Genomic DNA, 27,981 nt, shown 5'->3' on the forward strand with positions numbered 1-27,981 from the left:
GAAGTGAGGACAGAGACCGGAGGCAGAACTAAAGCAGAAGCCTGGAGAAATGCTGCTGTTTATGGACTTGATCTTGATGGTGTGCTTAGCTTACTCTCTTATGCACCCCAGGACTGCCTGCCACAGTACTGAGCCCTTCCTCATCAATTTTCAGTTAAGACAATGCTCCATAGGGCCATTTTCTCAATTGAGGTTCTTTCTTCCCAATGATTTTAGGTTGTGTCAAGTTGACATAAAACTAGACAGCACAAATGAAGTGCTCACCTTAGTGAATAAGAAAGCAAATTTATCAATCAGATACAGTTGAGTATTTCTGAGGACTCCTTTGAAATATGGTTCTGATTTGGAATGAGCATGGATATTAATGTTTTTGCAGAAAAACATTAATGTACTTGCATGTTTTTGTTGATGCTCTTGTTTGGCTGAAGTTGCTTTCTGTTCCTAGGTTGACAATGTTTATCATGATTGGGTGTTTTATTTTTTCTTACCCCAATGCTATCCATGTGATTGCTGATTTCCTGGATTATTGTGTTGCTTTTGTTTGTGTCTCTGTGTGCTTGTGGAGGTCAGGACGACTTGAAGTCATAGGTTGCCCTAATTGTTCTTTGATCGGAGACAGTTTTGACCCAGCCTTTGACTTTTTACTCTCTGCAAAGACTTAAGGGAACCAAATTCGTGTTTAAGAAATCTTTTTGTATGTAACTCCCTCCTCTCGAGGTCTTTAGAAATTCTGATTCCTTCAAACCTGTATCACTGTGTCTTCAATAGCCATGATTGTGGAGCCTTGTTTGAATACCCAGGGCTGTATATAGACGTTCAAATTGATTTTGGGCAGAAAGCTTACAAACAATTTTCTCTCAGAGGTTACTTACCTCTTGTACAGCCCACTATCTGAAAATAGTTTCTATAAATTTACCCCCACAACCACCATCTGTCTGTCTGTCTAATCTACCTGAGACAGGATCTAACTATATAGCCTTGTATTTCTTATATTGTCCAAGTTGAGTGCTGGGATTCCAGACATATGCTCTTGTACCCAGCTAGATTCTACCATATGATTTTTTCTAAAGTCTTTCACACAACCCCCACGAGACAGTTTAGACAGTGTTACATGCTTCACACAACCCCACGAGACAGTTTAGACAGTGTTACATGCTTCACACAACCCCACGAGACAGTTTAGACAGTGTTACATGCTTCACACAACCCCCATGAGACAGTTTAGACAGTGTTACATGCTCAGAGCTGGAAGCTGCTGTGCTCTGTTGTGTTATCCTTTTTTCTCCCAGTCATTTTTGAATAATTCAAAATCTTAAAACCTTTCAGAGAGCATCAGTGACTGACATGTTTTTGAGTTTTTTTTTTTTTTTATTTCGAGACAGGGTTTCCCTGTGTAACAGTTCTAGCTCTTGTAGACCAGGCTGGCCTCGAACTCACAGGGATTCACCAGCCTCTGCCTTCCAAGTGCTGGGATTAAAGGCATGTGCCACCACGGCCTGGCCATTTTCAGAGTTCTTGAGTTCGGAAAACTTCATTGTTCTTGAGTGAGTGATCTTGCTCTGAACTTGTAGAGTTAAAACTCTCCTTGGAACCTGCTCTGTTTGCTTTTGTTTATTTCTGCTGATAAGTCAGTGCTTTTCTTATGACCCTTGTTTGTAGGAAGCCTGTGTTTGGTTTTGGAACTTGTAGTAAATCATTATCCTTGGTTTCCTACACTAAAATAATTAAATTTGAATTATTTATTTATATATGTGTATATGTGTGCTCATGAGTGCACAGTAGGTATGTGGAGGTCAGAAAACTTGGAGTTTGTTCGCTCCTTCCACCATATGGCTTCCAGGGAATGAACATAGGTTTTCAGGTCTGGTGGCAGGTACTTCTACCTGTTGAACCATCTTTCAGCCCTCTAAAAATTTTAATGTATTGTCTGTGTACTAATTTTTAAAATATCTTATGATTTTCTCCTTGGTTCTTTTACGTCTAAGTATTGTTATTTCTAACTTCAGAGAAATGATGTGTTATTTCTTAGGATATTGCCCATTACCTATCATGGTGGGTATTTTTTTCATATCTGTGTTCTGATGATTAAAGACCTCTGGTGGAATTCTCTTTTGGTCAGGTTCTCTGTGCTCTGTAAATGGAGACTGTGCTTCTGTTTCCTAGCCTCCCAGGCCCGAATAATCACACAGAAACCATATTAAGGGGGCTGGAGAGATGGCTCAGAGGTTAAGAGCATTGCCTGCTCTTCCAAAGGTCCTGAGTTCAATTCCCAGCAACCACATGGTGGCTCAGAACCATCTGTAATGGGGTCTGGTGCCCTCTGCTGGCCTGCAGGCATACACATAGACAGAATATTGTATACATAATAAATAAAAAAATAAAATAAAAAAAAAGAAACCATATTAATTACCACACTGTTTGGCCAATGGCTTAGGTGTATTCCCTAGCTAGCTCTTACATATTTATTAACTCATTCTATTAATCCGTGTATCGCCACAAAGCTGTGGCTTACTGGTAAGGTTTTGGCATCTTTTTCCTTTGGCAACTACATGGCATCTGCCTGACCCTGCCTTCTTTCTCCCTACATTCTGTTTAGTTTTTCTGGCTAGTTATAATTCTGTTCTGCCATAGGCCAAAGCAGCTTTATTAACCAATGGTAATAAAACATATTCATAACATACAGAGGGGAATTACACATCAGTGCTCTTAACTACCTACCCGTCTTTCCAGCCTGATATGTTTATTTTAAAACGAAGGTTTTATTGTTCCCCTAGCTGTCTCTAAAACAAGAAAAGTAGACAAAGAAGCAAACAACAGTAAAACAAAAATAAAAATACTCCTAGCCCCCCCACTAGGTTAGTGGTTCTCAACCTGTTTGTCACAAACCCCACAGGGGTCACATATCGGATATCCTGCTTATCAGAGATATTTACCTTATGGTTCACAGCAGTAGGAAAATTACAGTTACGAAGTAGCAATGAAATAATTTTTTGGTTGGGGGTCACCACAACATGAGGAACAAACTGTATTAAAGGGTCATAGCGTTAGGAAGTTTGAGAAACACTGCATTACATCAACACCTTTTGGTGTCTGTGGGCACCAGGCACACATATGGTACAAAACATACATGTAGACAATATCCGTACATAGATACACACACACACACACACACACACACACACACACACACACACCCCAAACTCTTCTTTGGTTGTGATGGAAGAAACTAGGACTCTTAACTAGTAAGTTGATTTTTCTGGATTTCAGCTTCATTTGTAAATAAACATGGATCTAAAGAGACAGCCTCTGTGTTTTTGCAAGCTAATTTGTTTTGAATTTACTACTGGAATGCCTTCTTTCTTTTCCTTCCTTCTTTTCTTTTTTATTTTGAGATCAGGTTAAAGCCTAGGTCTAGCCTTTGCTGGCTTGGAGTTCCCATGCAGGCCAGACTGTTTCTGAACTCAGAGATCTGTCTGCTTCTGACTCTTAATTGTTGGGATTAAAGGCATGTGGTATCACACCGACCTTTTTGGTTTGGTTTGGTTTTGAGAGAGACCCTAGGCTGGCCTGGGTCTCAGTATGTATCTCAGGCTAGCCTCAATTTGACTTGCCTTGATCTCCTGAGTACTGGGATTACACATACTCACTCTGAGACTAGATACATGAATTTGAGACTTATCTATGTGAGTAATATAGATTGGGACTTACCATATTATTAGAGAGATAGTTAAATAGACATTGACATTTTATTTTGAATTACTTATTTTTAACAATAATAATTAAATGTTGAGCCACTAAGATGGCCAGATCTGACAACTTGAGTTCAGTATCCAGAACCCACATGGTGGAAAGGGAGAATTGATTGTCACAGATTGTCCTCTGACCTTTACATGTAAGTCATGGCATGTGCACAGTCTGCTCCCATTTCCACAAGAAATACATGTAAAAAATTTTAAATAAGGGATTGGAAAGATGGCTCAGTGGTTAAGAGTGCTTGCTCTTTCACAGGATTGGAATTAGTGTCAAGCATCCACATCTATAATTCCAGCTTTAGAGTTTCCAGCACCTTCTTCTGGGCTCTGAGAGTATCCACCTACATGTGTATGTGTACACACACACACACACACACACACACATACACATAACAGGCACTGGCCTGGTGATCGTGGCACATGCCTTTAATCCCAGCACTCAGGAGGCAGAGGTAGGTGGATCTCTGTGAGTTCAAGGGCAGCCTGGTCTACAAAAGCTAGTTCCAGTACAGCTAGGACTGTTACACAGAGAAACCCTGTCTCAAAAAAACAATATAAATAAATAAATAAACAAACAAACAAAAAAAACAAAACAAAAACAAGCACATATACATAAAGGAAAACAAATCTTACTAGAAATGTTTAAAATGTTGGTGAAAAATCGACTCATTAAAGTATTAAAATTGTCATTGCTGTTTGTTTTATACTGGTTCTTAATTACTTTGTTTAATTTTGTGGTGCTATTCTTATTTGTAGTTAATAGTTAACTTACAATTATTTTAATACCAGGAGTTTGCAGTCCCTGACTATCGCTCTTCTCATATTGAAGTTAGTCAGGCATCACAGCTTTTGCAGCAACAGCAGCAGCAACTTCGAAGACGACCTTCCTTGCTTTCAGAATTTCACCCAGGTTCTGACAGGTAATGGGTTTTCTCTTATGTTTCTCCTTAGGATTAATTAAATTACATAATTTATTATTTTTAATTTTTTTCTAACACCTGCAACTGGTCTTTTATACAGTTTGTGTTTTGAGTTCTTGTATTGGTTTTCTTTGAACTCTAGAGCCTCCTTTGTAGTCTCCCTTGTGCTGGTGGATTATAACACCTGGCTCACATCTGTTTTTTTTGTTTGTTTGTTTTGTTGTTCCATTATCTGATTACATTTTTAATGAAAATTTACTTGCTTTACTTCATTTATGTATATGGGAGTATGCCATGTATAATGGTTCATGTTTGTAAGTCAGAAGACAACTTGGTGGCAGGGGTCAGCTTTCTACTTTTACTTTATGGATCTTGGAAATCAAACTAAGGTTTTCAGGCTTGGGGCACTCACCTTTATCTGCTGAGCCATATCTCTAGCCTCATTTTTTTGTTTATTTTGAAACAGGATCTCACTTGTAGTCTTGGCCGTCTTGGTATCAATCTCCCAGAGATCTGCCTGCCTCTACCTCCTGAGGGCCACTATGCCAAGCCCATTAGTAAAGTTTATCCTTTCAGGATTACACACACACACACACACACACACACACACACACACACACGCTGTATTACTGTTTTCTGGTTACTTTCTTTTTTTTCACCCCTATTTCTCTCCCATTTCTGCTGGCCCCTTCTTCCTGCAAATTACTTTCCCCTACTTACTAGTTTGCTTTTTGCTTTTTGTTTTGTGTTTCATAATTTTACTAGTGCCATCTATGTGACTAATTTTCAGACATGTGGGTTCCTGAGTAGGTATGCAACTAGATACTATGCCTCTCCCAGAATCTGTTGGTTGCTTTTAGATCAGTAGTGTGTCATAGGCTACCATGAGTCCTTTCCCCTTCTATATCTGACTGTTAGGAGGACTGGTCTTCTGTGGACCCAGTGCCAGCATACAGTGTTGCTGTGAGTTTGTGGTTGCCATGACTTTGTCATACTTGGAAGGTGGTGTTTTGTAGCCCATTCCCATCCTCTGGCTCTTGCATTATTTCCATCTTCTCTTCAACAGTGTTCTCCAGACCTTAGGGGGGGTGGTGTAAATGTCTTTATTCTCACATTTAGTGCAGCCATGGGTCTTCCTGTTTGCCTTTCTTTGCTGTAAGAAGAGGACCCTCTGTTTAAGCCTTTGTCTGTGGGTATAAACAGCTATTTAGGAGATGTCTTGATTCTAAGTCAGTTCAGGTAAATGGCCACTTTAGGTTCTCCTAAACCAGACATACAGTATTGAGAAATTCCTTTTGTAGAGCAAGTCCCAGATCCATTTAGGGAGCCGTTGGTCTTGGGGCCAGAGTTCAGGGTTTGGGGATGGAGGGTTGAGGGGAGCTGGGAGATTAAAGAAGATGTACAGAGTGGCTGACAAATGATACATAGTTTATTATAAGCAAGAACATGCACTCTTGGTCCCAAGAACTATAATTTTATAGAGAACCACACAAGTGGCTTCTTTCCAGTACTGGTTACATAATGAGTTGTGTAACAGTCACCTTTATTGTTTACTCATAATTGTTTGAACATACTGTAGAAGTAGCCAATTGAACTAAGTCATTCTGATGTCCACACCAGTGCCATGTTACCTAAACTCCTTTCTGGCTCTTATAGCCTCTTTTCCCTTAGTTGTTATCCCTGCAATACTACTGCTACCATCTCACTAATTAACACTTCTTGCCTAACAGGTTGATATAGTTTGTAGACTCTCAATGTCTTTACCTTACAGTTCACCTGCATTGCATCATCTGGCACCATGAGATCAGCTAACAGAGACGAATCTTCCAGGCCAGTTTCAACTTGATTTCTCTATACCTTGTATCCAAGGTTTATTATGTCTACAGCAGTAGGGTCATATCAGCTAGTTTTGGTGGGTAGCCAAGAGAAATGGCAATTGTTTTTGTGGCCTCCGGAGCCTCTGACCATCTCCTACAAAGGCATCCCACATTTGGCACTGGAGTTTTTGTTTATTGCTGCTTGGACCTGCATTGTTTAGTCAGTTGTCATTGTCATCTCCTCCTCCTCCTCCTCTTCCTCCTCCTCCTCCTCCTCCTCCTCCTCCTCCTCCTCCTCTTTTTTTTGAGACAGAGTCCTCTCTCCAGCCCAGTAACAGAAATCTTAATGGGTGGCTAGTGGGAAGTGGTATTGCAAAGTCATTTTGATTCAATTATTTTTCTACTAATTAATAATATTGGATGCTATTTCACGTATCCCTTGGCAGTTTTGTTTATTTTTTTATTGTTTGGAAAAATATGTAGCTACAACTTGTGTTTCTTTTGAGATTGTGGTTTGTGTGTAGTCATGTGAAAGTAGTGTATGGAGGTTAGAGGTAGATGTCAGGTGTCTCATGTATTTGCTTCCAACTCCCTGTCCCCAGGCATATGGATGTAGGTTTTTGAGTGAGGTAACAGCGTCCTAGTTGCCAAAGCGTAGAACTTGTTTGTTTTCTGGACAAATGTACATGAATACTATATTCCTTTGGCCCAGATAGCTTTGTGGAACTGGGTATTGGTACTCACATCTGGAGTTCCTTCTCCTTCATGGCAGATTTCTGGATTTCTTTGAGTGTATAAGGGGCAAACTTTTTGAAGCCACTTGAATCACAAGAACCACTTGAAGTCGTGTGATTCTGATTATTGATGGGGCATTCTCAGGCCAGGAATTTGATGGCAGAATGGCCCTTCTTTCTACCCTTCTTTGCTCTAGTCATTCCGCTGGTACCGAGTTGAAACTCTACCTACTTTAGTTTTTGAGATGGATTCTCTCACTGATACTGGAAGTCCAGCAACCCACCCATTTCCTAGTTTTGTAAATGGGTCCTAAGGATCTTAACTCAGGGCCTCAGGCTTGTGCAGCAGGTATAATTCGATGAGCCATTTTCTTAGTCCCAGGTGATTAAATTTTCTTTTGGGTTATTTGAATTCTTAATGAATTTTGGATATCAGATAACATTTCTTTCTAGTTTACTGTTTTACTTTATTTGATTTGTTCAGCAGAAACTTTTAAAAACAATTTTTAAAATTGGTTCTTGGGAATTTCACATCATGTTCCCCAATCTTGTTCATTTTCCAGTCTCTCTATATCTTCCCCTCATCTGCATAGTGTCTTCCCCCAAAGAAAAATTTAAAGAATCTGTTAATTTAAAATAAACCAAAAAACCAACTTCGATCCTCCATTTTTCTCGCCACTCCAACACCCCTGCATTTGTCTTAGTGGCATTGGGAACTGTGGTGTATCATACAAATGTTCATTGTAATGAGTTGTTGGTTTAAGACCTGGCTTCTGGTACATCGTTAACATTGAACCCTTACTGAAAATCCTCCCGGATACCCCACAATTGCCCTGAGACTAGGACATCCCTGTCCATGGTTTTACAGGACCAGTCCCTTGTACTCCAGCAGGTCATAGATGGGGTAAGTGCTGGGGTGGGCCACTCAAAGCCCTGGATGTTGGTCTGGCTGGGTGGTAGCTGATTTGGTCAGTCCGGGCTGCTGGGGCCTCCCCACTCAGGCGAGGGATAGAGCCAGCTCTTCTATGCCCAGGATGTCAGGTGGGCTCTCCCATGCCTGTGATTAGGGGTGGCATCATTCCAGCTCTCCTTTGAGGAGTGGCACCAGGTCCTCTGCTGCAGTGGCCAGTGAGGGGCAAGGCCAGCTCTCCCAGGGCCAGCATAGGGGCATGCTGGCTCAGCGCAGTCCTCAAATTCAACACACATGGTTCTTTGGGTCCCCTGTGGTACTTGTGACATAGGGATCAACACAGACCCTAGCTGCAACAGGACTGTGGACCCTGACGTGACCCTTATTAGCAGCTCAGGCCTAGAGATCAGCCTGGCCCCGGTGGCAGGCTATCCATATCCAGATAAGTATGGTCCTCACGGCAACATGGCCCTTTCACACCAACATGGTCTCAGGTGGCTGACCAGATCCCAGGCATCTGCAAGACCTTTGGTAACAGGAACCATGGGCATTGGTTCAGACTCTGGCTGCTGTAGGGTCATGGACCCAGACAGGGCTCTCAGCAGCAGCCCGGACCTGGATGACAACTGTGATCTGGGGTGGCAGATCAGGCCATACAGGTCGGCATGGTCCTGGCACACCAACATGGCTAATGGTGACAGCCAGACCCCAGGCATCTGTGTGGCCTTTATTGACAACACAGGTCATGGACATCAATACAGACCCTGGCTGAGGTAGGAATGTGAACCCAGACAAGGTTCTTGGCAGCAGCCTGGCCCCAGATGTCATCATGGCCCCGGGTGGCAGTGTAGGCTACTCCTATTGGCAATGGCCCTGGCAGCAGCATAGCCTTTGGACATTGATATGGCCTCAGGTGGTGTCCCAGATTCTGGGGCATCTGTGTGGCCTTTTGTGGGAAAATGGGCCATGAATATTAACACAGACTCTGGCTAGGGTAGGATCACTGAACCAGACATGACCCTCAGCTACAGTTTGGACCCATGGCACCGGCTGGAAGAACAGACCAGTCAGAAATGCCTGGCCCCTGTGGCGGCATAGCCCTGGGTTACCCATGTGGCCATTGGGCATAGATGGCAGCCCAGACCCTGGGGCATCTGTGTGGCCTATGGTGGGAATGTGGGCTGTGGATAGCAACACAGACCATGGCTGGGGTAGGACCACAAAGACGGATATGGCCCTTGACACAGACCAGGCTTAGACGTCACTATGGTCCTAGGTGGCAAGCTGGCCACTCACTTTAGCCTGTTACTCACCGCCTTTGCTTCTCTAGTTCTACCTCTTTCTAAAGCACATGAAACAGTCCGCTTCTCTTTCTCTCCTGTGTGTTTGTTCATCATAGTGTGTCTACCCTTCCAGTGTCACAGGGCACCAGGTGGGTCTGAGCCTTTGGGTATATTCCGCCAGTCCGGAGACTTGAGGACCAAGGTGACCCTGTGGCTGTCTTTCACTTGCCTGGGCTTTGAGGACCCAGGTGGGCCTCCAGCAGAAACTTCTGAGTTTGATATGAATCTAATTTATTTATTTTTGCATTTGCGGCCTATGATTTTGTTATGTTAGAAAAAAATCCTTGCCAAGGCCAAAGTCTGTCTTAGAGTCTTCCCACTGTGTTCTCTGGGATGTCATAGTTTTCAGCCTTGTTTAATTTTCTTTTATCTTTAGTTCATTCTTCTATATTGTGTGTAGAAATTCAGGTTTTTCAGCATGATATACCAAAGAAACTATTTTTCCCTGTTATGACCTCTTGTTAATGCTTATGAAAAATTAGAACCCCACGTGTTTTTGGCCTTTCCCTTTTCTTCTGGTAATCTGTTAGTAAAATTTTCAGCCAATACCATGTTATTGTTTCTCTTTTTAAATTTAATATACATGGGTGTTTTGTCTTGATGTTTGTCTGAGCAACATGTGTGCAGTGCCTATGGAGGCCAGAAGAGGACTTTGGATCTCCTGGAACTGGAGTTGTAAACTGCCATGTGAGTGCTGGGAATTGAACCTAGGTCCTCTGAAAGATCAGCCAATGCTCTTAACCACCAAACCATCTCTTTAGACCCTCAATTGTTTGTTTTGATTATTATATCCTTGTAATATAATTTTAAAGCATTGAATGTATATAGTGCTTTAGGTCAGTGGTTATCAGCCTGTGGATTATGACCCCTTTGGTAAACCTCTGTCTCCAAAAATATTTGCAGTATGATTCCTAACAGTAGCAAAATTATAGTTATGAAGTGACAACCAGAATATTTTTATGGTTAGGGGTCATTACAACGTGAGGAACTGTGTTAAAGGGTCACAGCAATAGGAAGGTTAAGAACCACTGCTTTAGGTAAGATGGACATTTAAAAAATACTCTACTGATTATCCAGTGAAATGGCTCAGTGGGTATTGGTGTTTGCTTGCCTAGCCAGATGACCTGAATTTCCGTTATGCCACCTGATTTCTCTGCAGCTGCATGAAGGAAGACCATTTATAATGTACCAATTTGTACAGTAATAGGTTCTCTAGGCGTGCTTTACATGTCTGTCATAGTGGACCAGGATTCTCAATAAAGGTTGTTAGAATGACAGAGTTTCCCCCTTCTTGCTCCTGCATAGTGTGGAAAGTAAGAAAACCATGCCTATACAACTTCTAGCCCAGAGCAAACAAGCAAGCACATTGCCTTCAACAAGACAATGGCAGGGAAAACGTTCTTGGACAGTTTTGCACTGAAGAGAAGGTCTGAAGTAGGCTTCCACAGTGCCTTTGAGAAAGCAGAGGGACATAATACTTGATAAATTATTAAAGTTCAAGGATAAGGAAAAGACTAGGAATAATCCAGGTTCTTTTCAGGGTGGAACTGTGTCTGGTTCTAAATTTGAATAGTGCTCAGTTAGTGGCAAGAGATAATGAAGCAATAGCTTAAATTCTGAGAAAAAGAAATTAAGATCCAAGAATATTATACCAGACAAAATTAAGCCTTAAAGCAACAGGCAGGTATTTTTAGACATGAAAACACTGAGCATCCAAAACTTATTATAGAATTTGTAGGCGATGAAATCCAACTAAACAAAGAATGAAAGCTGTGGTAAAGGACTGATAGTTATAAGCCTGTGTAAAATTTTAAAAATCCACATTATGCAATGTTAAATATTAAATTAAAATTTAAATGGTGGATCTCTAACACATGGAAATATTAAACGTTGATAGAATAAAAAAAAGCACAGATTACAAATACCTACAAGTAAGGTATCTTTAAAATCTTGTCTTTGAAAAGTGTGCACACAGTGATTATTTTCTCTAAAATAGAATTTTAAGGTAACTCTTTAAACATCACCTTAGTGTTTTTCATAATTCTTTACCTTGCCTTCTAGTTTATTTTTGAATATTTTTTATTTTTAAAATTTATCATTATGATCATCTTCAGTTCTATCTTCTGTTCTTCTCCTTTATTGGGTGTGCTTCACCTGGTTTTGATAAATCTCACAGGCAAGAGTTGTTAGAAGTAAAATGTATTTGAATGTTACACACACACACACACACACACACACACACACACTTTTTCTCTCTCTCTCTACCTGAATGGTGACATTAAAGGTGTGTTCCACTCTGTTTGGCATCTGTGGTAGGTCTAGTACTTTTTGTGTGCTAGGTAAGCTAAATGTATCCACAACTAAATGTATCCACAATGACAAGTTACACTTTTGTAGGATTGTAGACTGAATGAGGGTTCCTAGATTAATGGGCAGTTAAGTGGCTTACACACAGCTTGTCATACTGCCATGGAAAGTCACAGTTGTTTATAGAAAGGTAAAAATTTGAAATTACATTGAAAATTACATTGGCCTTGGAATAGCTTGTATTCTGTGTGTTGTATTGATTGCTGTGGCCTTTAGCCTCACAACAAAGGCTGAATTTAATTTTTAATTCTTTGAAAATTTCATACACGTGTGCAATAGATCTTGATCATATCCACTCCCCCTTCATACCCCCTCAACACATTTCTCTCCCAATTTTATCTTTCTCACCTCCTCTTCTTCCTCCTCCTCTTTTTTCCTTTTTCTTTTTTCTTTTTCTTTTGTAACCCACTAAGTCCTGTAAGTGTTGCCCATCTGCAGACCAATGCATCTATGAGGGCATGAGCATCCTTCTTCAAGAAAAGTGACTAACTCCTGTCAGCAACCACTAACTGCCACTCACTCCTCAACTGTGTTGGGTCATGAGGAGCTTTTCCCCTTTCCATGTTGGGATTTTTAACTGGCTGGATCTTTTGTGTGTTACTATGGCTGCTTTGAGTTCCTGAGAATGACAGCTGTGTCCTGTTTGGATGCCAGCATTTCACAACACTCCTCCTTACATCCTCCTTATTCCTTCCTGACTCTTACATTCTTAAAAGAAATGTAATTAGGGGCTGGAGAGATGGCTCAGCGGTTAAGAGCACTGCCTGCTCTTCCAAAGGTCCTGAGTTCAATTCCCAGCAACCACATGGTGGCTCACAACCATCTGTAATGGGGTCTGGTGCCCTCTTCTGGCCTGCAGGCATACACACAAACTGAATATTGTATACATAATAAGTAAATAAATTAAAAAAAGAAATGTAATTATTATTATTATTTTATCATATTGGTGTTTTTCTTGCAAGTATGTGTGTGTACCACATGTTTGCCTGGTACTCAGTAGACTAGAAGAGGGTTTTGGATCCTTTAGAACTAAAGTTATAGACAGTTGTGAGCTACCATGTGGGTGCTTGGAATTGAACCTGGGACCACTGGAAGAGTAGCCAGTAGGTGTTTTAACCACTGAGTCTTCTCTCTAGCCCAAGCTCTTACATACTTTCTACCTCCTCTGCTATGATGTTTCCTGAATCTTGGAGGGTGTGTGTGTGTAATGTATATGTCAAATCTATAACTGAACACTCACAGTTACCTCTTGTCAGCACTTTGAACAGATATAAACATTAATCTGTGCAATAAGAAGCTTTTTTGACCAAAGTTAAGAGTAGCTCAAATCCCTTGGTACCAAGAGCATGGCCAGCTGCTTATCTTTGGTAAATTCTTCTATCTGCTTAGTAGAGGGTGCTTGTCTTGGTTACTTTAGCTTTGGATCATGGTCTTATTCTTTTGTCTTTGTTATTTTGATTTTAAAACATTTTTTTAAAATATTTATTTATTATGTATACAATATTCTGTCTGTGTATGTGCCTGAAGGCCAGAAGAGGGCACCAGACTTTACAGATGGTTGTGAGCCACCATGTGGTTGCTGGGAATTGAACTCAGAACCTTTGGAAGAGCAGGCAATGTCCTTAACCACTGAGCCATCTCTCCAGCCCGATTTTAAAACATTTAAATAACATTTTTTTTAATTTAAATAACTCTTAAAACATTTAAATAAAAAAAGATCTGTGGGGTGGGGGTTGAGGTGGCTCAGTGGTTGAGAGCACTTGCTGCTTTTGCAGAGGGCCCAAGTTTGTCCACATAATGGCTCACAACCATTAGTAACTCCAGTTCTGGGAATTGACATTCTTTTCTGAATTATTCAGGCACCAGGCATCATGTGCACTTATGTTTGTGCAGATAAACGATCATCCACATAAAATAATTTTTTTGTTTTGTTTTTTTGAGACAGGATTTTTTTTTGTGTGTGTGTAGTTTTGGAGCCTATCCTGGAACTCACTCTGTAAACCAGTCTGGCCTTGAACTCCCAGAGATTCACCTGCCTCTACCTCCTGAGTGCTGGGATTAAAGGCGTGTATCAGCACTGCCTGGTTTAAAAATCTTTTTTTTTTTGTTTGTTTGTATTTTTGTTTTTCTGAAGAGTTTCGCTGTGTAGCCCTGGCTGTCCTAGAACTCACTTTATAGACTAGACCAGCCTGAATTTAGAGATCTGCCTGCCTCAGCCTCACTAGTTCTGGGATTAAAAGGTGTGAACCACCACCACTGCCTAGCTAAAATAAAAGCCTTAAAAAAAATCTGTGTATACTCATGTGTGCGCATGAGTGTGGGCAAGTGGCCAGCTTTACGTAGGGTCTGGTGATCTAAACTCAGGTCCTTGTGCTTGCCTGCTTAAAATACGTTTTATGGATCTTTTTCAGAAACTCAGATATTTTTACAAATAAAAATCTTGTGTTAAGACTTTTATTTCTAGATTTGTCTAATGAACTTCTCAAAGAGACATTGGTTAGAAGTGTTAATAATATTTAGGTGAGGTTCAGATGTGTCTAAGCCTTTTGACATTATGACATGACTTCATTATCTACAAATGCTTCATGCATAGGTATCCTGGGATGCATATAGTATATGGACAATGAGTTGGGTATGCCTGAATATTAGTTGGGCATAGGTGAGGGAATGGCAATTCACTATGAAAGTAAGCATAGCCTTTCATTCATTCTGAAGTCTAAATTGTGGTATTAGCAAGGAGTTAAATGTCACTTAACAATTTTCAGGTGTTTTTATTTTTTTCTTTTTTGTTTTAGGCCTCAAGAAAGAAGAACTGGATATGAACAGTTTCACTCAGGTCCCTCCCCAGTGGATCATGATTCCTTGGAGTCCAAGCGACCACGCTTGGAGCCAGTTTCTGATGCCCATTTCCCGCGTGTTAGTGCTGCGGTTTTACCTTTAGTTCACACGCTGCCAGAAGGGTTGAGGTCTTCTGCAGATGCTAAGAAGGTAAATGTTTGTTTTCTTGCTCTGTGGAGCTTAGGACTATAACGTTTATGTAACCATATTTCAGGATCAGTGGCTAAAAGAAAAGCCCACATTACAGCAGCCTGTAAAGGTTGTGCTATGAGAGCAAAACATTGTTAAGCAAAACTATAAACCACAGCCCCAGAATGCACTTAGTACCTTTGACTTTTTGGTAAGTGAAAACAGTTTGAGGAGTTTAATAAAGAAGTCTCTTTTGACTATTTCCTATGCATTTTGTGTGGCTCACTGTACCACAAAATGTGATCAAATGTACTGAAGACTGTCAGTTTTGTCATATTTCTCTTATTTGTGTGGTGGTAGGGAGGGCTTATGCAGTATGGCATGCATGTAGATGAAGGTCAGAGGATAACTTTCAGGAGTCAGTTCTCTCCTCCACCCTTTAAGATAGGGTCTCCACATCTAGCCCAGATGGTCTGGAGCTCATTGTGTAGATCAAGCTGGCTCACAAAAATCCTCCTGCCTCTGAATTCTCAGTATTCCACCATGCCTAGAAAATTTCTACTTTTTACTGTGTAGTTCAGACTGGTCTCAAATCTATAGTAATCCTTCTTGCCTCTGCCTCCCAAGTGCTAGGATTATAGATGTAAGATACCACATTCTGCTGCGTGTTTTAATTTTACACATAGAAGTAAATCTTTGTTGACTACTTGATACTCTGGTGTTTCTCAGCGTTTACGGGTATTTTGGTTATATAATTGTCAATACTTTGAATGCTTGTTTGTACAAATGACAGAAATATGGTTAGGGCCATTTCAAAAATTGTTGGAAATTTTGAATTAATCCCAACTCAAAATTTAATTAGTGACACCCTCCGTCCCTTTGCTTTCTTTCTTTCTTTCTTTTTTTTTTTTTTTTGAAGCTGAGGACCGAACCCAGGGCCTTGTGCTTGCTAGGCAAGCGCTCTACCACTGAGCCCCAGATTTTCTTTCTTGTCAAGACTGGTTTTGAATTTCTAATCCTCCCACTTTTACCTCCCCAGTGCTAGGATTAGAGAGACACAGAGGCTCAAAGGGAAGCCACAAGAAGCAAAAAGTAAGCCGGGCGGTGGTGGCGCACGCCTTTAATCCCAGCACTTGGGAGGCAGAGGCAGGCGGATCTTTGTGAGTTTGAGGCCAGCCTGGTCTACAAGAGCTAGTTCCAGGACAGGAACCAAAAAGCTACGGAGAAATCCTGTCTCGAAAATCAAAAAAAAGAAAAAAAAGAAATTAGTGATTTGTAAGTTTTTAGAATATGAATAATACAAATTTCAGAACAAGTTTTTAATAACATTTTCATAACTCACTGCTCAGAATACATATCTCTGTGATAAACTGTCTTATATGCATGTGGTGGGAAAGTGAATGAGTTTTCTCTCAGGGCAGTTGTGGCACATTCCTTTAATCCCAGCACTTGGGAGGCAGAGGCAGCCGACTCTCTGAGTTTGAGACCAGCTTGGTGTACAGAGCTAGTTCCTGGAGAGTGAAGGCTACTATGTAAAGAAACATTGTCTTGAAAAAAAATACACAATTTTTTTTTGTTGCACATCAATATTTCAAAGTTCTAAGAAATAAATTCTCATTATTATAAAGCCTTCATTACAAGAAAATTATTTATTCTTCATTTTTTGCAAATGTTAGCCCATTGAATTGCTCTATGTTGTGCAATGTTGATGGAGATTTGAGTTCCTGCTGCGATGCTATAAAGATACATTCTCTTGTCTTTTTAGCTTTTGAAGGTTGATGGTAGTAGTCAAAGCCAAAATTTGATTTTTTTATTTGTAAAAAATGTAATTCTCTTTTGAAGCCAGTGTAATTTACGTTTTAATAGAGGAAGCTTGAAGTGAGGCAGCTGGGGTTTATATACTAAATGCAAACATACTGGAACTTAGCTGCATTATTGAGTCTAGCAGAATTATTACTGTTTTTGTTGTTCTTTATTTATAGATTTCTACAGGTTTAGGGTATAGCTATGATTTTATTTTACGTAGAATGCCTTTTATATGATGTGTTATGAGGCTTTTTAGTATTACATATGTTTTAGCTGAAAATTGTATACCAAGATGTTTTGGGACAGGGATTTATCTCCTGTGGCACTCACAGTTCAGAACTTTTTCTTGTCTTTTAAATGTGATCAGTCATTTGGTATGTTTTGGGTTCTGTAGTCTTTCTAGCTATTCTTGCTCTGAACTTTCTGTAACCTAGAGAAAGCTAGTACCCTGTCCCAAAATTGTGTGTCTAGCTGTTTGTATGCTTACCTTAGACTGGAAATTGTTTGTGTCGTCTGTGTTGGGATGACGTGGTAGACTTTTGGTAGAGAGATTTTCATTCTCTGTTAATGGATCACTGATGATTTGTAGGTACAATGGGATAAAGATTTTTTCTTGATAAATGTGTGGGAAAATGTTGTACGCTGAGGAGATGACACATGTGCTGTATGTTGTATGACTTCCATACCTTAGTTTTGGTCCTTGGAAATAACTGAAAACATTTGGTGCTAGAGATTGAACTCAGGACCTCACCATTCTGAACACGTACTCTGTCATTGAGTTATACCTATTGACCCCGCCCCCCCTCCAAATTTTCTTTGATAGGAACCCTTGGCTTAATAATAAGGTCAATGGACATACAAATACAGCCTTTTTTTTTTTTTAAAGTATTTTTTGAGACAGGGTTTCTCTGTAGCTTTGGAGGCCATCCTGGTACTAGACCAGGCTAGCCTTGAACACACAGACACCAGCCTGCTGCTGCCTCCTAAGTGCTGGGATTAAAGGTGTGCGCCACCACTGCCAGGCTACACAACACACAGGCAATCTTAAAAAAAAGAATAATGAATGATATATCCAAGCTATAGAAGTAGTATAAACATCTGTGTTTTGTTATATATATATATTTGCAAATATGTGTGAATATGAGAATGGATCACCATTAGAGAAACAGCACACTGCTGTTGAAGGATAGCTATTGTGTCTGTTTATGTTACCCTAGGTACGGTAGTTGACATGTTAACTGTCTTCATTTACCATTGCAATCAATAAATGCTGTTTATATGCTGAGAGTCACAGGCAGATTCTGCTGTGCTTTAAAGTTTACATTTTCTGTTAAGACAGTCTTGATGCTAATATTGGCTGTTCGTGAGAAATAAATTGTTGTTTCTGATTTTTCTTCTAAAGGATCCATCATTTGGAGGCAAACATGAAGCTCCATCCTCTCCACTGGCTGGGCAACCATGTGGGGATGATCAAAACGCCTCACCTTCAAAGCTTTCAAAGGAAGAGTTAATACAGAGTATGGATCGGGTAGATCGAGAGATTGCAAAAGTAGAGCAGCAGATCCTTAAATTGAAAAAGAAGCAAGTAAGTGGTACACTCCTTTCTTAACATAGCTATGTTCTAGAAGTTGCTAAGAAAAGCAATCATGCCTTTTCATATGCCTCGTTTCTTATTCTTCATTCTGCTCGTTTCTTTAGTTTCATTCCTTTGTTTCTCTGCTATACTATACAGTGTGGTATCTCTGTGCATTAGATATTAAGGTTGCTAAAATGGTAATTTATTTTTTTTTTTTTTTTTTTTTTGTTTTTTTTTTTGTTTTTCGAGACAGGGTTTCTCTGTGGCTTTGGAGCCTGTCCTGGCACTAGCTCTTGTAGACCAGGCTGGTCTCGAACTCACAGAGATCCGCCTGCCTCTGCCTCCCGAGTGCTGGGATTAAAGGCGTGCGCCACCACCGCCCGGCAATGGTAATTTATTTTATAGCCCAGTGGCAGCACATATGCCTGCCAGTTTGTGTATATCCTTGTCTTTACATGATAGTTTTTCTTTTTCGACCTGGATGTGAAATAGTTTTAACTATGGTTTTAATTAATTTGCATTGTCTTGATTAGGAATGAGGCTGAATTTATTTTCATGTTTTACCTTGTGTGTTATGTGCAGGTATTCTCTTGTTTTTTTTTCTTTTAAGCCGGGCGGTGGTGGCGCACGCCTTTTAATCCCAGCACTCGGGAGGCAGAGGCAGGCGGATCTCTGTGAGTTCGAGACCAGCCTGGTCTACAAGAGCTAGTTTCAGGACAGGCTCCAAAACCACAGAGAAACCCTGTCTCGAAAAACCAAAAAAGAAAAAGAAAAAAAAAAGATTTTCTAGCATATCATTTCTTTCTTTTCAATAGTCATTTGAAGAGGGAGTTGAGCCTTTTTTTTGTTTTTTTTTTTTAATTTTATTTATTTATTTATTTATTTATTAAAGATTTCTGCCTCCTCCTCGCCACCGCCTCCCATTTCCCTCCCCTCCCCTAATCAAGTCCCCGTCCCTCATCAGCCCGAAGAGCAATCAGGGTTCCCTGTTTTTTGTTTTTGTTTTTTTTTTTTTGAGATAAGTTCTCATTGATTATGTTGCCTAGGTTGTTAATACATTTGTTTAGATTGACACTAAACTTAATAGGTTCAAATGATGCCTTTGCTTCGTTTCCTGAGTAGCTGGGACTATAGACTCATTTTATCGAAACTGGATCAGTGAAGCACCTTTTAAAACTGGGATGTAATTCACACCACAGTATTTATTCTTTCAAGGTGTGCCCTTAAGTATTTGTAATATATTCATAAATTTTTGCAGATTATCACCATTATTGAATCTAGAACATTTTGTAACTTCTAAAGGAAACCCGTTATTCTTTAGTACTTAGTGTCTGATTCTAACACTTCTATCTTCTGGAACCTACTTGTCTATTTCTGTCTGTATGAATTACCTGTTTAGTTAAATAGAAGCATATGACATAGCCTCAAGAATTGACTTTAATCCCAGCACTCAGGAAGCAGAGGCAGGTGGATCTCTGTGAGTTCGAGGCCAGCCTGATCTACAAGAGCTAGTTAGTTCCAGGACAGGCTCCAAAGCTACAGAGAAACCCCTGTCTAGAAAAAAACAAAAACAAAAAACAAACAAACAAACAAAAAGAATTGCCTATGATGTATTTGCATCAACATTTTGAAATTGTTACTAAATTGATTTCATTGTAGAGCCAATCATACTACTTTTACTCATCTATTTATTAGTTGGTAGACATTTGGGTTGTCTCTATCTTTTTTCCAGGTTTATTTCTTAATTATGTATATGCGTACGGGTGCCTTTAGAGGCCAAAAAAGTGTCAGATTTCTGGAGGGCAGGAGTTACAGGTAGTTATGGTCTTCCTCATGTGGGTGTTGGGAACTAAACTCTCCAGCTCCATATCTACTTATTTTTTTTTAAATATTGATTTATTATGTATATAATATTCCTTCTGCATGTATGCCTGAAGTCCAGAAGAGGGCATCAGACCTCATTACAGATGGTTGTGAGCCACCATGTGGTTGCTGGGAATTGAACTCAGGACCTCTGGAAGAACAATCTTAACCTCTGAGCCATCTCTCCAGTCCCTTAAAAATTGATCTTAATGAGCTTTCTATTTTTCTCTGCTACCCTCCCTTCCTCTCCCCTACCCTTCTATCCTCCCATGATCCCCATGCGCCCTAGTTACTTAGAAGATCTTGTAGTTTTCTACTTAGATTAGATCCATGTATGTCTCTCTTAAGGTCCTCTTTGTTGTCTAGGTTCTCTGGGTTTGTGAACTGTAGCCTGGTTTTTCGTTGCTTTATGACTAAAAACCATTTATGAGTGAATACATATTTTATTTGTCTTTCTGTGTCTGGGTTATTTTACTCAATATGATGTGTTCTAGCTCCATCCATTTGCCTGCAAATTTCAAGATGTCATTATTTTTTTCTGCTGCATAGTACTCCATTATATAAATGTACCACATTTTCCTTATCTGTTCTTCCGTTGAGGGGCATTTAGGGTGTTTCCAGGTTCTGGCTATTACAAATAATGCTGCTATAAATATAGTTGAGCACATGTCCAGTGGTATGATTGAGCATCCTTTGGGTATTTGCCCAAAAGTGGTATTGCTGGGTCTTGAGGAAGGTTGTTTTCTAATTTTCTGAGAAATGTCCATACTGATATCCAAAACGACTGTACTAGTTTGCACTCCTACCAGCAATGGAGTGTTCCCTTTATCCAACAACCTCTCATGCATAAGTTGTCATTATTGTTTTTGATCTTGGCCATTCTTTTTGTTGTTGTTGTTGTTGTTTTTTTCGAGATAGGGTTTCTCTGTGGTTTTGGAGCCTGTCCTGGAACTAGCTCTCGTAGACCAGGCTGGTCTCGAACTCACAGAGATCTGCCTGCCTCTGCCTCCCGAGTGCTGGGATTAAAGGTGTGCGCCACCACCGCCCAGCGATGTTGGCTATTCTTACAGATATAAGATGAAATCTCAGAGTTGTTTTGATTTGCATTTCTCTGATGGCTAAGGATGGTGAGCATTTTCTTAAGTGTCTGTCAGTCATTTTAGATTCATCTGCTCAGAGTTCTCTGTTTAGTTCTGTATCCCGTTTTTGCTTTTTGGATTATTTGTTCTTTTGATGACCAGTTTCTTGAGTTCTTTGTATATTTTGGAGATTAGCCCTCTGTCTGATATGGGGTTGGTGAAGATCTTTTCCCATTCTGTAGACTGCCGTTTTGTCTTGCTGACTGTGTCGTTTGCTTTACAGAAGCTCCTCAGTTTCAGGAGGTCCCATTTATTAATTGTTGCTCTCAGTGTCTGTGCTACTGGGGTTATATTTGGGAAGTGGTCTCCTGTTTCAGTGTGTTCAAGTGTGCTTCCCACTTTCTCTTCTATGAGGTTCAGTGTAGTTGGTTTTATGTTGAGGTCTTTGATCCCATTTGAACTTGAGTTTTGTGCATAGCAATAGATATGGATCTGTTTTCATTCTTTTACATGTTGATATCCAGTTATGGCAGCACCATTTGTTGAATATGCTTTCTTTTTTCTGTTTTATATTTTTTGCTCTTTTGTAGGTAAGTGGATTGATATTTGGGTCTTCGGTTCGGTTCCATTGGTCCTCCTGTCTGTTTTTATGCCAATATCAGGCTGTTTTCAGTACTGCAGCTCTGCAGTAGAGTTTGAAGTCAGGGATTGTGATGCCTCTATAAATTTCTTTAGCTGGAGAGATGGCTCAGTGGTTAAGAGCACTGACTGCTCTTCCAGAGGACCAGGGTTCAGTTCCCAGCACTCACATCGCAGCTCATGCCTGTTTGTAATTCCAGTTCCAGGGAATCTGACACCTTCACACCAATGCACATAAAATAAAGTTGTTTTTACCAGCCTGGTCTACAAGAGCTAGCTCAAGGACAGGCTCCCAAGCTACAGAGAAACCCTGTCTCGAAAAACCAAAGAAAAGAAAAGAAATTTCTTTATTGTACAAAATTGTTTTGTCTATCCTGGGTTTTTTTTTTGTTTTTCCTTATGAAGTTGAGTACCGTTCTTTCGAGGTATGTGAACAGTGTTGCTAGAATTTTGATGGGCATTGCATTGAATCTGTAGATTACTTTTTGTAAGATTGCCAGTTTTACTATGTTGACTCTACCTACCCAAGAGTATGGGAGACCTTTTCATTTTCTGATGTCTTCTTCAATTTCTTTATTCAAAGATGTAAAGTTCTTGTCATCCAGGTCTTCCACTTGTTTGGTTGTAGTTATACTCCAAGATATTTTATGGTATTTGCAGTTATTGTAAAGGATGATGTTTCTCTAATTTCTTTCTCAGCCCATTTATCATCTGTGTAAATGAGGGCTACTTATTTTTTTTTTTTTTGAGTTAATCTTGTATCCTGCTACATTACTGAAGGTGTTTGAGTTATAGAAGTTCCTTGGTAGAATTTTTGGGGTTACTTACATAAAAACTATCATAACATAATCCTGTTTTATGATGAAAATACTTTATTTTGAGTATATGTGAGTATGTCTATTTACTGTACTATCTTTAGCTGCTTCTCACATTATTGTTTAATTTTGTGGACATATATTTGTGTCATTCTCAAAGTAGGGATCGAAATTGCATTTTTATTTCATGCATAGTTCATTAAAAAGTTCGAACTAACAAGATGGCCCGCTGGGTAAGGGAGTTTTCCTCCATTACTGACAACCTGAGTTTAGTCTTTGGAATGTGTGGTGAAGAAGAGAGTTGACTTCTGCAAGTTGTCTTCTGACCCCCATAAATAATAAATGTTAAAAAAGAAAAACAGAAAATAAAGTTTATTTTTTTCTATCTATTGGCATTGCTACTGTTCATATTTACAGCTTGTATAGGTTGATATCTGGGCTTTGTGCTTGCATCTATTGGTCTTTTGTTGTAGAAACAGTATTTTCTGCCAATTGTTAAAGATATTTAATGATTCTTATTATACAGCACGGTAATTATCTCTATGATTGCATGTTAGTATTTCTCATGGCTTATAGTAGTTTAAAAAATCTTGTTTGATTTCTGTGAGCTTTAATGGAATTATAGACTATAAGTCTGCCTTTACGAATATAGTATATGTGCTCGTGTTTTATAAGGTCTTTCATGTGCTTTTGTTGTTGGTTTAAATATTCTTCATACGTTATGTTAGATCAAATCATAGATATTAATTTTAATTAATTTTTTTATTACTATTTGTGTGCAAGTGGGGGAATGTGTGGGTGCTACAATACACATGGTCAGAGAACAACTTTGCAGAGTTGTTTTTTCCTTTTACATAGGTGAGTTCTAGGATTGAACACAGGTCATCAGGTTTTTGTAGCCCATATTTAAAAATATTTATTTTTTGAGGTACTAGTAATTAAGCCTAGAGCCTCACACATACTAGATAAGTACTCTACAACTGATGAAGATCTCTGGTTGTTTGATTTTTTTATACTGTTAATATATTTTAATTACTTTTTGAAATTCCTTTCATTTACTTTGTATGTGAACATGTATGCTACAATGTGGGTTTGGAGGTCAGAGAATAGCTTTTGGAACTTTTCTTCCACTGTGTAGGACCTGGAGCTTGAACTCCAGTAATATGGTCTAGTGGCAATTATCTTTACCCACTGAGCCGTTTTGCTGGCCCTCATTTGCGTGTGATAGCCAGAATTTAACATTGGATGTATTCTCCCTTTTCACTTTACTTATTTTTTTTAAATTATTTATTTTACTTTTATTTTATGTGCATTTTGGTGTGAAGGTGTCAAATTGACCTGGAACTGGAGTTACAGATAGTTTTTACAGATAGTTGTGAGCTGCCATGTGGTTGCTGGGAATTAAACCCAGGTCCTCTGGAAGAGCAGTCAGTGCTCTTAACCTCTGAGCCATCTCCTCAGCCCTCACCATCCTTCTTTAAGACAGGGTCTAGCATTCAACCTGGAGTTCACCAGTTGGCTAAACTTGTTCTCTAGTGAGCCACAGGGATCTTCCTCTTTCTGCTCTCCAGTGTTGGAGTACAGATGATTGCCAGTTGACCCAATATGATGCTGCATATTGAAGCTCAGGTCCTCATGCTTGCACAGCTAGTACTTTAACCCCCTCCCAGTCATTTCTTTAACCCAATATTAGTACTTTTAATTAACTATTACATTCGAATTTTTAAATATTATAGTTTTAACGCTAATGATTTAGTTTTGTAAATTTGCTTGTGTTTTCCATATAATTAATGCTCACAGGCTGGCAGTTTTGTTTCTTTCCAGTTTTTATTGCTGTTTTTCTATTGCCTTATGTATTAGAATAATGTCTTTTATTACTGATTTTGTTCTAAATTTTTGTAGAAATTCTTTATTAGGTTGAGAAATCCTGTATTTTCCTGACATGTAAAGATATTCCTTTCTCTTTTCATTTAGACAGAATCCTTCTTGGTAGCCCTGACTGGCCTGAAACTCCTGGTACTCTGTCTCAGCCTCCTGAATATTGGGATTTTAGGTGTGAGCTATTATGCCCGTCTGCAGATATTTTAATAATAAAGCAATGTTGAGTTTTATTTACAAAGAAGTGCTTGTTTTACATTTGTTTGCTAGTCGTGTAGTTGTCTCTTTTTAATCTCTAAGCGAGCTCCTGTTTTAATGTTTTTTTTTTTTTTTTTTTTTTGGTTTTTCGAGACAGGGTTTCTCTGTGGTTTTGGAGCCTGTCCTGGAACTAGCTCTTGTAGACCAGGCTGGTCTCGAACTCACAGAGATCCGCCTGCCTCTGCCTCCCGAGTGCTGGGATTAAAGGCGTGCGCCACCACCGCCCGGCTATGTTTTAATGTTTTAAATCACCTTTGCATCTCTAGGTTTAGATTTATTTGTTTGTTTTTCAAGACAGGGTCTCACTATATACTCCAGTAACTCACTCTGTGGACCAGGCTGACCTCAAACTTGCAGAGATCCACTTGCGTTTGCCCCCCGCCTCCCAAGTGCCAGGGTTAAAGGTGTGTCTAGTGCCTTATTTTATTCTTTTCATAAATTGCTACTGTTTATTTGGGGATTTAAATTTATGAAAGAGATCAGGTTATAATTTTTTTTAATAATTTTTGTTATTTTTGAGACAGGGTCATATGTAACCCAGACTGGCTTTGAACTCCCATGCATTAGACTGTCTTGGAACCCCGTGTAATTCTTCTGCCTATGAATTTCTTGAGTGGTGGAATTAGAGGGGTGAACCATTGCAACCAACTAGTTTATACTGTTCCTTTCTTTAAAAAGTATTACTTGTGCTCTTGGGTAATGGTGCACACCTTTAATCCCAGCACTCGGAAGGCACAGTCAGACCTTTATGAGTTTGCTACCACCTGGTTTTCAGAGTGAGTTCTAGGACAGCTAAGGCTACACAGAGAAACCCTGTCTCAAAAAACAAAATCAAATAAGATATGTGTCCATGTTCTGTTCAGAAGTATGTGTGTGTGCATGCTCAGTGGGCATGAAGGTCACTGGACAGCTTGGTTGACTTGCTTCTCTACTTCCTCCTTTACATGGGTTTAATGTATAGCATTCAGGTCGTTATATAATGTATAGCATTCAGGCAAGTTCCTTTACTTGCTGCACAATCTTGCCAGCCTCTACCATTTCTTTCTTACCTGTCCTTGCCTGGTCTTGGTAAGATTTGAACATGTATCATTTCTAAACTGAGATGGTTAAATATTGTAATTATTTTGTTCTCGAGTGTTGGCAGAACTTAAACATTGGTTAAATTAGGTTGCGCTAATGGAAAGATTTGTGTGTGTGTGTGTGTGTGTGTGTGTGTGTATCTGAAGATTTTTTTTCTACTGGTGATTGAAGCTTTTTTTTAAAAAAGATCAATTATAGTTTGTCTAGAAGTAAGTTCATTTTGGAGGGTGTAAGTGAATTCTCTATAATAAATTTCTATTTGTTTTTTTTTGGGGGGGGTGGTTTATTCCAAGTCATTTGATTTGATTCTCCATTCTGCTCCCAATTCCCAAAACCCCTTCTCTTTCCTTTCATATGCTGGGCCTCATACATGGTAATGCTGAGAGTATCACTTCTTTGAGCAGTTTCTTCTTCAGTCTATTATTGTTTTATGTTTATCTTTGCGTGTGTGTGTGTGTTTGTGAATGCCAAATGGTAGGATTGTGTGTATCTAGAGGCCAGAAGACAACCTCAGTGTACATGATGGACTCTGTATGCACATGGAGGTCAAATGACAGCCTTAGGTGTACATGATGGACTGTGTACTGAGCCTGTGTGTTCAGGTGGGGTCAGAGGACAGCTTCAACTGTGGTTCTTCAGGTGTTGTCAACTTTAGTATGGGGACAGTGTCTCTCACTGGCCTGGAGCATTATTAGGCTAGGCTGGCCGGCCATATGAGCCCCTACCTGTGTTTGCTTTCTCAGCATTGGGATTAAAAGTGTTAAAAGTGTGTGCTATTAGCTACTTTTCCATTGGTCTGGTGATCAATGAACTCTGGGCCTCTGTGCATGCTAGTCAAATACTTTGCCAACTGAACTATCATCCTAGCCCACATTTCTTTCTGTGTTTCTTCACTTCTCCCCACCTTGTTATGTACATCCCCAGTCCTTGTTGGGAAGATTTTTCTTTTCAGTGGGATGTGGCCTAACTTATAGTACCTCACTGTTGGTCTTGTTAGTACAGATCATTTTTTTCTCTCCCCTTCTACTAGACTTTATCATTACTTAATAATCAATGTGGATATTTGCTTAGTTTTTACTAGTTTCAGGTGCTGAAAAGCAATAAAAGCAAATTCCTGTTTATAGTAATAGGCAATATTTACTGAGCATTTAGAGTTGTATATGCTGAGTACAGGTCATTTAATCCTTGCTTAAAAACTGCAGGTTAAATAGTGTTGTTATCCCTATTTCATGTATGAGTGACCTAGATACTTAAGTATCCAGGAAAAATTATTATGATGATGCCTTCAGGTTCAAACCTAGACAGATTGACTAACACAGCCTAATAGATAGCTTTTTGCTTCGTAGTTCATATGCCAGTTGTTCAATGTCTCTTGACAAGAGCAATATTACATAGATAGAAAGTTTGGGTTTGGGCTGGAGAGATGGCTCAGAGGTTAAGAGCACTGACTGCTCTTCCAGAGGTCCTGAGTTCAATTCCCAGCAACCACATGGTGGCTCACAGCCATCTGTAATGAGATCTGGTGCCCTCTTCTGGCATGCAAGCATACATGGAAGGAGTGTTGTATATATAATAAATAAATCTTTTAAAAAAAGAAGAAAGTTTGGGTTTGTACATGATACTGTTATTAGCTAGGAATTAGTCCTTTTACCCTTTCCTACCATACTGTTCACAACAAACCTTTACAAATACCATGTATCTGTAACATGTAACTTTTCTCAATGTTTTCAAAGGCTATTGTGATACAGTTATAGTAAGTACTTTCCTTAAACTTAGTTTCTCCTTAATAAGAATTGAAATAGTCAAAGTTTTTTCCTTTTGTTTTATGTCTGTTTGTCTATCTTAGCATGGTTTATGATACTTAAGTATTAAAATGCATCTGGTTATTTTGCCTTGAGCTCTTGGATTCTTGAGACTCTTGTAGAGAAATAGTCACCCTATAGAAACAACAAGAAGTGCACAGTGGCATGTGTTATCCTGGCTACTGATGAGTGATCTGCAGCAGATGTCTGACAGTTCTTTCCGGATTTCTTAGCAACAGCTCGAAGAAGAAGCAGCTAAACCTCCTGAGCCGGAGAAGCCTGTGTCCCCTCCTCCTGTGGAACAGAAACACCGTAGTATTGTCCAAATTATTTATGATGAGAATCGGGTAAGTGTTTATTCTTTCCGACAACATA

At 39.5% G+C, this 27,981-nt stretch overlaps 1 protein-coding gene across 23 annotated transcripts in view; it reads left to right on the plus strand.

Moving 5' to 3' along the window:
- Window positions 1-27,981, plus strand: part of Ncor1 (nuclear receptor corepressor 1) — a 151,723-nt gene that overhangs the window by 21,854 nt on the left and 101,888 nt on the right. For all 23 annotated transcript variants that reach the window (XM_041663823.1, XM_041663843.1, XM_041663822.1 and 20 more), the window contains exons 3-6: window positions 4,542-4,672; window positions 14,639-14,831; window positions 18,019-18,201; window positions 27,840-27,953. In XM_041663823.1, coding sequence (XP_041519757.1) covers window positions 4,542-4,672; window positions 14,639-14,831; window positions 18,019-18,201; window positions 27,840-27,953 — 621 coding nt within the window. The remainder of the gene's footprint in view (window positions 1-4,541; window positions 4,673-14,638; window positions 14,832-18,018; window positions 18,202-27,839; window positions 27,954-27,981) is intronic.

The sequence above is a fragment of the Microtus oregoni genome, unplaced genomic scaffold (assembly GCF_018167655.1).
Source record: "Microtus oregoni isolate MIOR12 unplaced genomic scaffold, Mior012 000015F_ref0000493, whole genome shotgun sequence".
Classification (NCBI taxonomy): domain Eukaryota; kingdom Metazoa; phylum Chordata; class Mammalia; order Rodentia; family Cricetidae; genus Microtus; species Microtus oregoni.